The 12,171-nt window shown below is 38.5% G+C and overlaps 1 protein-coding gene across 1 annotated transcript in view; it reads right to left on the bottom strand.

The window, feature by feature from the left end:
* Positions 1-404: 404 nt before the first annotated feature.
* Positions 405-12,171, bottom strand: part of PKHD1 (PKHD1 ciliary IPT domain containing fibrocystin/polyductin) — a 424,868-nt gene continuing 413,101 nt past the window's right edge. The window contains exons 65-66 of the mRNA XM_033864110.1: positions 10,968-11,090; positions 405-865 (exon numbers count right to left, since the gene is read on the bottom strand). Coding sequence (XP_033720001.1) covers positions 405-865; positions 10,968-11,090 — 584 coding nt within the window. The remainder of the gene's footprint in view (positions 866-10,967; positions 11,091-12,171) is intronic.

The raw sequence follows: 12,171 nt of genomic DNA, 5'->3' as shown, positions 1-12,171 counted from the left end.
TCTATAAGAGAAGCCCAAAGCTCTGTGGGTGATCATCCTAGAGGAAGCTTAATACCACCCCCTACTGGTATAAATCAGCATTACACCGTTATTAAAATTGGGAAATCAGAAAGATAAGCAGCTTAAGCTAAAAACAAGTAAAAAATTATCTAGTATTTGGGAACCTATTATTTGCCTGACATTGGACTAGGATTCGTGATAAGTACAAAAGATGTATCAGATACCATTTCAATGTACATTCATTTTATATGACTGTCTTCCGTTTTAAAGTTGAAGACAGAGAATTCAGAGTCCATATTCTCCTTTCTTAGTGTCCAGACTCCTCAGGCCTCATCTCCCCTACTCATCATGATCCAGATATATTTTGAACATTATGACTTTCAAACGCCCTCACTACTCCTTGATCACAGCTGCCCCTGAACGGCCTCTGGACGCACTGAATGGAGGCAGGATGCCTCGGCGGCACTGCAGGAGGCTGGCTTCTCCTGGGGCAGCCCCAGGCTACCATGCTCCTTGCCCAGGCGACTCCGGCCCTGCAATCGCTGCGTCTCTCGTCTGAGGTCTGGGCAGGGCAGCAGCAGCTGATCTTGGCCCGACAGCTGGTATCGGAGCACCTGCTCCTGGGCCTCCTTCCAGCTCCCAGTCTCCTGCAGGTACAGCTGCTGAGCAGGAGAGCCCAAAGCACACGTGTTCCCGTGTGATGTGACACTGGTAGTACCGGGAGCAGGCACAGCGGCCTCGGCCTCTTCTCGGCTGCCACCTTCCTCTTGGACTGCACGGCGGCTCACCTTCCTTCTGGACACACCATTCCGTGACTGATGGGGGAGCTGGTTCAGCTTGCCCAGCATGACCTTCATCCTCAAATCTGTGAGAGAAAAGGAGGAGGAGAAATAGACCTGGTCCTCAATCAGCTGATCGCACCTTTTGCACATTTAGCATTCCTGAAAAGATATCTCCAGCTAATTAAAGATTGAGTTATATCACCTTATCGATTTCCAAATATCTTTGGGAATAAATACTTTTTCGAAAAAAAAAAGAAAAACACGATATCCTAAGCCCAACTGATAATTAATATTAACTGTCTAACACAAAGTTGATAATAACATCATAACTTTTATGATGTTAATAAGTCAATCAGGATTTTTCATTGTAAGCATGGCAGCTTAAATATGAAAATTAGGCCAGAGTCAGACCTTACCAAGTGGGTTAACTCACACTTGTATTTAGAAATGTGAGCTCTAAAAACAAGTCTTATTAATACTTTTGACTTTTAAGCCAAATTCATCATTTAAATATTTTTGATTTTATAAAAACATAAACATATGCAGAGATAAATATATAAAAAACACATATCCATATGAGTGTGTATATATAATTTTTTTTTTAATAATGATCTTGGGGTCTTCTTATTTATTTTTTTTTATTTTATTTATTTTTGGCTGTGTTGGGTCTTCATTTCTGTGCGAGGGCTTTCTCTAGTTGTGGCAAGCGGGGGCCACTCTTCATCGCGGCGCGTGGGCCTCTCACTATCGCGGCCTCTCTTGTTGCGGAGCACAGGCTCCAGACGCGCAGGCTCAGTAGTTGTGGCTCACGGGCCTAATTGCTCCACGGCATGTGGGATCTTCCCGGACCGGGGCACGAACCCGTGTCCCCTGCATCGGCAGGCGGACTCTCAACCACTGCGCCACTAGGGAAGCCCAAATTATTGTTTTTAAACAAATTAAAGGAAATTCAAAATTATTCTATGTTAATGATACTCATCCTTTTACATTCCAGTATGTGTTCCTTGAAGAGAGAAAAGATAATCATTTAAAGTAACACTTATATAGCAATTATAGCAATTATCACATGCTGGCCACCAATTTTTATATATATATATATATATATATATATATATATATATATATATATATATAAAATTTAATCCTTACCAGCACTATGTGAAGTAAGTGCTATTATTATCTCCCTCTTAGAAGGGAGGCCATTGAGATACAGAGAGATTAAGTGACTTCTCAAGACAACATATAAAGGAATGGCACATCTTACTTACATTACAGAGGTCAAGATTTGTGGCTCCCGGGTCTGTACTGTGAGAACCACACAATATACTGTGTAAAGTTAAGATGGCAGTGGGGAGTTAAGAAGAAAGTCTGGCTGGATAGATGCATGAGAGTAGGGCATGACATTTCCCATCCCTGCTTATCTCATATCTCACCACCAAATGCACAATGCGAACTGTCGGGAACCAGCTGCAAGCTGACACAGTCCTTGCAGCTTAAAGCACGGCAAAGTCCTGCTTAATTCTTGACAGGACCCGAAAGAGTTATTAGAGAAGATGTGAGTCTTAGCCCGTGAGGTTGCTTGCGATTTCTCTAACAATAGTTTGTACTCGGAATGCTTTGGTAGTCACAGTCTGCTCTCACGCATGTTTATATCCTGGTTCGCAGAATGTTTTGTACTATAATTTCAACATTAAGGAAATACTATCTGATGATTCGGTTTGGTCATTTTAATAAAAACACGTACTGTCTACTGCAATATATAAAAACAAGTTTGACGAGAAATGAAGTGTGTGTGTGCTTGTACACCACCCTCCTGACCCCGTCTCTCCTCAATCCCCTCCCCTGCTCTCAGGACCTGTTCCTCAGTCTAACAGCGACTGACAGTGAACTTTTTGTACGTGTATAGTTTTAAATACAAGGTAGATGGTAATTTATGAACCTGTGTATTATGCTCCTCTCTTAGTTTACTGAGACCCATCTTGGCTTGTGTTCGGAGACAGTCATCATGTCTATAACGTGGTATAAGAGACAGTATTGAGGCAAAGGGTAACAATTTCCCACCTCAATTTAATCTAACAATGAATGGGAGCTGAGGTGAGGAAGAAAGAAGGTAATAGCAACATAATATAAATCTGAGTACTCTCTCTCTCTATAAAATATATATAACACACTGTTAATTTGGAGCAGTAAAACAAGATAACGTAATCACGTTGTTTATATAGTTTTGATGATGTGTCAATTAATATTCTACGAAGCCCACATTATCCATATCTTCTCTCTCTTCTTCCACAGTCCTTTTGCCCAGCATGTATCTGCCATGGTCCTCTAACTATGGGATAATTCTCTTGCTTAGAGCTTTCAGGTTATCCTAGTCTCTCTGATGGGATCTTCAAATCCTTCCAGAACTGTTCCTTGACAGCTCAAACTACATTGATTTGTGCCTCAATACTTGTTGGCTGGAGTTTCTCATTTGACTTGGGCAACTCTTTCTGTTACTGGACACCTTTCCTTGTATGATAGTCTCATCTTCCTCTTAGGACTTTGAGTTCCTTCAGGGAAGGAACTTTTTTTGCCGTTAACCTTGTCCCTCTGTTAAGCCCAATCCTATGCCAAGTATTGAGCTTGGTGTCATCTCTAATTACCGCTCCCACCAGAAGACAAGGATATAGTTTATCAAGATCAGCAAATAACCAAATAACAAGAATAATCAATTGTCATATAGAAGCAAAGTTTAAGAAGGAAAAAGGGCTTTGAATTTTTATCCCTTGGTACAACCAATACCATCTCATGTAAGGGGAATCAAACACTGCAAGTCACCTATTTTCAATCCATTGAAGGTATTGTTATCCTGGTTTTGAGAGACCGTCTTTGGAAATCTATTCTCCCTTGTTCTTCAGGTCTGCGTCTATTCATAAAAGACTAACACAAGTGTAGCTTTCCTCTGCAGGCCCAAAACCATTTAAAAATCTCCCATGAATTATTTACATGGCAGCTCCAATCAGCAACATAGCTGACAGACTCCCCAGCTGAAATGAGAGTGCACTGAGTAAAGGTGCAGAGGGGGGCTGGCCACTTCCCACTGTGAGGTTATAGACAGAACTAAGTCAGCACACATTATATGTCAGCACCGACATCAGAAGGAATCCGATCCTTTGATCTTGGACCTCCACAGGAAGCTTAGATCTCAGACAAATGAGATTAAAAAAAAATGAATTTATAGCAGATATGTGTCCTAAGGCATTCAGCTGAATATCTGGGTTTTAGGGAAGGAAGAATAGTGAGTATCAAATCATATGAAACGGCATGCCTCCTTTCCACCTCCACCTCATTGGTGAGTCCCCATTAAAATGGAAAGATAGCATTTCACATTGCTCCTCCACGTTAGCTCAGAGTCCCGTTTGTGGGTTTGATCAAGTTTCAGGAAGAATGGGGTAAAGTATGCGAACACAGATCCTTTCTCTATGAAAAGGAAGACTCCATGGTTTTGGGTCCATCCAGGTTCATCCACAGTCAGCGAAACTTTTCCAGGTAACCTTGATCTCTTTTGGCTTCCAGAACTTTCTTGGGCAAGAAATATGCTGAGCTACGATTTTTAAAATTTGTGTGGGTAGTAGTCATTGGCTTCTTTTTATTTTTTTTCCTGCTTCCTTTTTGTTTCATTCACTAGTTTGTTGCATCTTTTAGATTCCACATATAAGTGATATCACAGTATTGGTGATATCAAAGACAGTATTTGCCTTTCTCTGACTTATTTCACTTATTGGTTTCTTTTGCAATGGGATAATTAACAATGAATCTCTCCTCTCCCCACCCCACGCCCACCCTTTATATTTTCATAGCATAGTCTCCATGTGCTGCGTTTAGTGTTGGATGACCTGGATTCAGTACAAAAGACCCAGTATAATGACCTCTGTTTTGAAGCCTAAATAGGATCTAAAGCAGCAAGATGGATGGCTGATCAGCCCGCACAAAGAATGGGCTCCACTTCGGTTTCTCATTTGTCAATAAGGGCACAGTCCTGCCCACATACTGAAGAAGACATATACATAATTAATAAAAAACATTAAATTATTCATTATTAATTGGTAAGTATTAATTAATATTAATGGATAAATATTATAAATACTATCACTAGTGTCCTTTCTAGATTATTAGTTCCTTTAAATGAAAAATTATTATTTATTTTTAATAAGCAAGGCATGGCAAATCAGGAAGTATGAAAATTTTTAGAAGGTAAAGAAAAAAATGCCTTTGATCCCACATATCATAAGTAATCTCCACTTTATTATGTTTGTAATACTCTAGCAATGGCTATGTTTTAGTAAACCTAATTTAACTCATTAATCTATCCACAGTTCACTTTGGTGTATTTTTTGAAGTGTGAATCTAGATTAATAAATGTTCCAAATAGTCAAATTTATAGCCCCATTTATAGACTAATGCTTGTGTTTTCCTTTATTTTTATTATCTCCATCACATGTTACATTTCTATATCTAATATCTATATCTATACCTAATTGAGATTATTTCTCACAATGTGCTTATATATTCTTGTGTCAGTATCACATTGTCTGAAGAAGAGTGACATAAATATTATCTCTCTGGTTGAGCTACCTTTTCCCACTGCCAAAAAAAACAATTTCCTGTAAAAAATTAGTTTTCTAGTATTGATCTATAGTTTCTGAAGAATTTTAGAATCATCTTATGCTGTTCTACTCCTGTATAAAATAATTGGAACTGTGTTAAACCAAAGCTAATATAGAAATAACTGAGGTCTTTGCAATATTAGTCAACCTAATTAGAAACATGTTGTAATTCCCTATGTATTCAAGTCTTCTCTTTAAACTATTCAATAAAATATAGTTTATTTTTTATATAAGTCCCATATATCTCTTGTTTAGATTTTTTTCTCCAAGGCAGCATATTCTTTGTCACTAACGTGTATTTCTTTGTCTTTCCTAACTGTATACCATTGGCTTATACAATATGATTTTTGCATAGACTGACATTATATTTGAGTAAGTTACTCAAGTTATTTATAAATTATAGCAGTTAGTGGTTGAATCTTTAAGTTACCATTAAATAATCATCTGTAAATCATCATATATCTTCTCCAAAATTGTCCTCTAAATTTTGTTTTATATCTGACTTTGTTTCTTCCTATTCCAAAATATATGTTATAAAATTATGGTAAGAATGAGCTCTGTGTTTTATCCTCATTTAAGTAGGAATTCTTCTAATATTCCGTTGTTAAAGGTAATATTGGATCTCGGTTGCAAGTAGCATTGGAACTCTCCATCTTATTTACCAGGTATCTTATTTATTCCTGGTTATTTCATTTTAAAGTTTCCTTAAGGAGTAAGTGATAGATTTTATTTATGTCTTTAAATTAGGAGATGTTCATACCTTTTTATTATATGGAATGGACATGCTATTTATTAATAACTTCCAAATATAGTTTTACTTCCTTGGGAACTTGGGACAATTTCTTGTTCTAAACTGTTTTGCTCTTCACTGTTTCCAGACATCTTGAGGCAAGCCCTCTCCTCTCCTCTCCCTGTCATTCCTATAGATTTGTACTTACAAAAAGGTAAATTGACAGTCTTTTTTATTTTACATTCACAACACACAGCATATACAGTCAGTAGAATTCAAACGTGGTAGAGATAAGAAATCCACTAAGTTAAAGTTTATGGTCACGCTTGCATGGTATGGAGCCCCTTTTCACACGTCAGTCTTTCATTCCCAATATTCGGGGCATGTATTTCACATACACACACACAATAGTGACCAGTAGCCAGACACAGATCAGGGTACGATTTGGAGAAGGTAGCACTGAGATCTCCAGCAGTAGCTGTCCTGCAAAGACAAAGGCAGTCCCCAGGAAACTGGGAGAGGAAACTCAGGTGGCCAGCAGACAGCATCGCCTGGAAGGAAGTTGTTGCTTTTTGCCCATTGTTAGGACCCAAAAGATGTGTGGCCATTGTCCTGTTGTTAATCTTATGAACCAGGATAAAATTTCTCCATCTCTTTCAGATGAGATGAGTAGCCGTTCTTTTTTTGTCAGCAGTTGTAGGAACTGCTGGAATCTAGGGGTCTCTGGAAAGGGGAGAGGGAAAGGAGAAAGGCTCATTTCACCTCTACCTTCACCATTTACTCAACAATGGTGATCAATGGTCTCATGTCCTAACACCCTCTGGTAAATGTGCTGCTGGGATTAGAAGAGGTACAGAACTTAAACAGAAGAATCTGGACAAGATAAAAACAAATAATTATATTACATATAAAAGGTGTTAAATGAATAAAAGGGAGGTGTCACAAAAGTGGACAGAAGGCGACTATTCCTTCTAGATAAAAGATTTTGAAAAAAAGAGAAAAAGTATTTGATCTGGGATTGGAAAGAATGGAAACTTTAAATCTGTGGGTACATTATAGAAGGGTATCTTGAAACCGAGAGTCTTATTCTCTGTGTACAGGGAATACTGTCCTGGTGGGAAAAGAGAAAGAGTGAAGGAAGAACATCTATAAGGAGTGTGTTAACTGAGGCTGAACTGAAGATATATCTGGGAAATGGAGTGGGTGGGAGATGAAAACCAAGACACAACAGAGGTGGAATTGATAAAACCTAGCAAGCAAAGGGGCAGGGTGGTAGCGGGAGACTAGCAGTTAAAGGTAACTCTGAGGTGTCTAGCCTGGGAGATTTGGGGGATATTAACCAAATAAGGGGAATAAGGGAATAGGTGAGAAGGAATGGTACAAAACTGAGCTTCAGCAGAGCAAAGCAGGGCTGCTTCCCTGCTCTTCTGTGAACCTGAGTTTGTGCAAAGTACACAATTAAGCCCTTAGCAAATGGGATTTGAAACCGTGTGATATGATTTGGGAGCTGGAAGCACTAAACATGTAGCTTAGGATAACGGCATTCTTTCTCTGCTTTGGCATTCTCTCCCCTCTTCAGATTCTTCAAATACATATTGTTTGTTGTGACTGCTTTACACTTAATTGTTTATTGCCTGGAATTGTTCTTTCATTTTCCCCCCAATATTATTATTCTTGTGTCCCAATCATATTAGAAATTCATAAAGATAGGTAGCCAAATATCATCTCTTTGTAACTATACAGAGAGGACCTTATAAGGTACAAAAAAATTCAGGAAATAAATACTTCTTTAATATGTATTGGAAGATAAAATTTAAGTTCATTCATTGTGATTCCAGCAATCTCTCACCTAAATGTTACAAAGACGAGTAATCGCTTCTGCCAGGATTTCTCAACCTTGGAATTACTGACATCTTGAGCCAGATCATTTTTGTGGTGGGGGTGATCTCTTCTCACTAGATGCTAGGAGCATCCCCCTCCCCCAAGCTGTGACAACAAAAATGTCTCCAGACAATGTAAGGATCCGCTGGAGGTATGATGACCAAATGTCCCAATTTGTCTGAGACTGAGGGAGCTACTGAGACACAAGGCTTTCATTTTTAAAACTATGAAAGTTCTAGGAAAGCCAGGATGACTTGGTCACCCTACTTGGGAGACAAAATTGCCCCTAGTTAAGAACCATTGGCCTGTGGGAACAGAGAGCTGTCTTTATGTGACAAATTCCAAAAAACATTAAGTGCTACTATGGAGGTATGATTTCAGTATTTTTGGAACCCCAAAGAGGAAAATATTCATTTTCATTGAGGTGGGGAGGATTAGAGAAGATTTTATGAAAAAAAAGGGCATAGCAGCTGGTGTTGAAAAGCTTGAGGAGGTTTTAACAGGTGAGTGTGAGGATGGGGCAAGAAGATGAAACCCAGAGTAGGAGGAGGAAGACACGGTGGAGTCAGGTCTTGGAGGGCGTTGAGTCCTAAGTAACGAGAAAGACCAACAATAAGTAACACATACACAGCACATACAATACGCCAGGAATCTTTCCGCACTCTAGAGTGACATTAACTCAATCAGCATCACAACATCTGAGTGTGGGCAGAATTCTTAGGACAATCTTCCTGATGAGGAAACCGATAGGCACAGAGAGGACTGTGGACCTGCTGGAGGCCATGAAGTAAGTCAACAAGGGAATCAGGATTAAACCCAGTCTTGCTGACACCCGAGTTTCACGCTCTTAACTGTCACATTCTCCTGCCTCTCTAACTGAGGCTGGTAATTCATTAAATCTTCTGAGTAGCAAAGTGACAAAAGCAGATGTGAATTTTAAAAGCTAGCTCAGATGCTCCCTATGTCAAAAACCCCGGTAAACGTAAAACACAAGGGATACATGCTTTACTCCCTTCCCTGTTGCATACATACAATTTTTGCTAAAAGCCGTAACGTGATGAATTTACAGTCTGAATCTACTGGACGGTCAAAATGCTTGATTCCACCAGCTAAATATGTGATGGTGATGCTGTGTGTTTGCAGAGTGCTTATGAGAGAGACGGCCAATCGCTTGATCAGCAAATGCCACAAGTTTAAAAACACAGAAGGAAAAGGAAACTAGAGTGCCATGGTAATAATAAAATAAAACCTAATTTATTTAAAGCTAACAATAATTAGATGTTTTGTAGCTGGTAATAATCTCCAAAGAAAAGCAAGAGATGCCTCATTACTCCCCTTGGAAACAATGTTCTTAAGATTCGGACAAAGCTTAGAAGATAAGAAAACAAATCCGCTCTGATCCCCAGGGGAGGATTTGGATCACACATCTTTCTATTTCTAACTTGGATGTCCTAATAAAATGGCCTCTTTCATTCTTCCATCTCTTCAATCTAAACTCTTTCACAGGAGCCCTGTCCCTTGTTTCATTCCTGATAATTTATTAATAAGCTCCCACATAAAAAATGTCCCTTAATAAAACATCCAGGCATTGTGGACTGTGTAATGTAGTTAATTTAAGCCGGGAAACTGAGATTCATGTAAATGGCCATATTAGATTAGGGGAAAGATTAGCATCACTCCTGCTGTTTGCTGAAAAATGCAGTTGAATATGCCCTTCTTCACAGAGCTGGGTTCAGAGGACCATTTTCAAACACCTGTCCTGAATGTGCATGCCATAATATGGACAAGAAGCTTCTGGAAACCAAAGTCAAAGTGGTCTTAGATGGAATCTAGAAAGATTTCCTGCCCCCTTCTCTCTATCTTCATCCTTCACACCCCCACCCACTCACATTCCCTATTACTTTTTGATGCAGGTCCAGGAGGTGAATGGAGTATGGATGGCTAATTTGATGGGAAACTTAAAAAAAAAAAAAAAACCCTCATTTACTCTGTGGGAAAAAATCCAAACAGGCAAACAAACTGATACACAGATACACACAGTCACCAGAGTTCTTTAAACTCATTAGAGGCAGAACAACTTCGGACTGCTATGGTTTGGTGAAACATCCACTCAGAACTGGTAAGATTTGGATTCCTTTTCGAGCAGAAAATATCATGATAATTGGCTATCATTTAGGGGAAAAAAAGGAATATTCTCCTGTTTAGAGCATATGTTTCAAAATATTTCAGATCCATGGAAGTTTCATGTTTTTCATACACCATACTTGTACTTGGCAAATGCATCTTGTATTCTGCCCATCGTTTTTGTAATTTCTGTGTCCTTAGAAGGACAAAACATTGGTCTGCAATAAATGCTTATCTTTTCTCTGCTTGGCAGCAACTCTAATGACAATTTAACAATATAACAAGCAAAATCATCTGGTATCATGCACAACGGAGGCAAATAATACCTTTTGCAAAAAGTACAACGAAACGACAAAGCAGAGCTTAACAAAGCTGACTTGTTTCTTGAGGGTTCTGCATTCAATCTATTTTGCATAGTTAGTATTTGGCAACTCCATTCTCTTCTTTCCCAGATTCAATTATGTTGCCAAACTGGCAGCTTTGCACTAGCTAAGGGAAAGATTATATGCCTATACTCTGGTTTTTCTTTCCTCTATATAACGAATTCAAATGTTAAACCCATAACCTTCTAGTAAGAAAAAATATATATAAATATCAACTTGGATAACTGGTTAGTAGCTGAGTGAATCAGCTGGACTTGTGTGTTCTTATGCTGGGGTGTAATTTCCTTGAGAAGAAGTAACAAAGGCTAAAGAAGGGGCTATAAACTAAACTGATTCAGAAACTGGCAGCCAGCGGGAGGCTACAGTTCACACACAATGGGTTTGTTTCTCTTGTGGGAATCATCCCATTGTCCAAGCTTACCTTCTGCCATCATGGTGCCTTCCTTTTCAGTCTCTACTTGTGATTCTTGGCGTTTGGGTGAGACGTGGCTATGATTCTTTTGATCATTAGTCTGGGATTCAGAAATCTCTTCACTTTTTATTTCTGTATTAATGAAAAAATACATTGGCTTTTTTTAGAATAAAGTAACATTTTTATTATACATGGGCCCTAAGTGTTAGGATATTTCCCTTCTCCGCTCCCCCAAAATTATTGTGATATACATGCAGTAGAATGCATTTAATAGTCTCAGAGCTTAAGGAATAATGAAATAAAATCCCATATACTGATCACAACATTGAGGTATAAAACTACCATCCAATATAGTTGCCACCACATGTGGTTACTGAACATGTGAAAAGTGACTAGTTCAAAAAGAGATGTCCTGTAAGTGTAAAATACACACCTGATTTTTCAAAAATGTAAGATATCTAATATTTTTATATCCATTACATGTTGAAGTATTATCTTGATATTTAAAGTTAAATGGCTGCTAGAAAATGACACTATGTGTCTCACTTTGGTGGTTCGTGTTATCTTTCTGTTGACCAGAGCTGCAATGTTACTAATACTTTTAAAAAACATTTTATTTTGAAATAATTATAGATTCACAGAAAGTGTCAAACGAAATGTACAGGGATGACCCATGCACCTTCACCCAGCCTTCTCTCTACTTCCAACAACTTGTATAACTGCAATATGACATCAAAACTAGGAAACTGGCATTGGTGCAATCCACAGAGTTCACACAGCTGTGTGCTTTTGATTGAAGACTTTATATCTTCAGTCTGCTCTTGACTAGAGTGATGCCTTCTCTCCTATTCATTTATTCATTAACTATATTAATAAAAATACCTTTACATTCTTCATGCCAGGCATTGTTCTAGGCACTGGAAAGCCAATGATAAGTATGAAAGACCAGGTCTGCCCTTATAGAGCTTTTATTCTAGTTTGGATGGCAGAAGAAAAAAAAATGAATTGTAATATGATGTCAGATAATGCCATGCCAAGACATATGATGATTTTCTCAAGGAAAGGCACTTTTGTGATTGAGTTTTGAGCTGAACTAGTTGATTTTTTTCACAGGACACCATTTTTACGTTGAAAGAACTTGAAAGAATGATTGAAAGACAAATTATGGTTATTCATACTTTGGTACTGGGGAGATTTTTTTTTTAAGTAAATG

The sequence above is a fragment of the Tursiops truncatus genome, chromosome 10 (genome assembly GCF_011762595.2).
Source record: "Tursiops truncatus isolate mTurTru1 chromosome 10, mTurTru1.mat.Y, whole genome shotgun sequence".
NCBI classification, from domain to species: Eukaryota; Metazoa; Chordata; class Mammalia; order Artiodactyla; family Delphinidae; genus Tursiops; species Tursiops truncatus.
The sequence above is the reverse complement of the archived record's forward strand: the minus strand, read 5'-3'. Positions and strand labels throughout refer to the sequence as shown.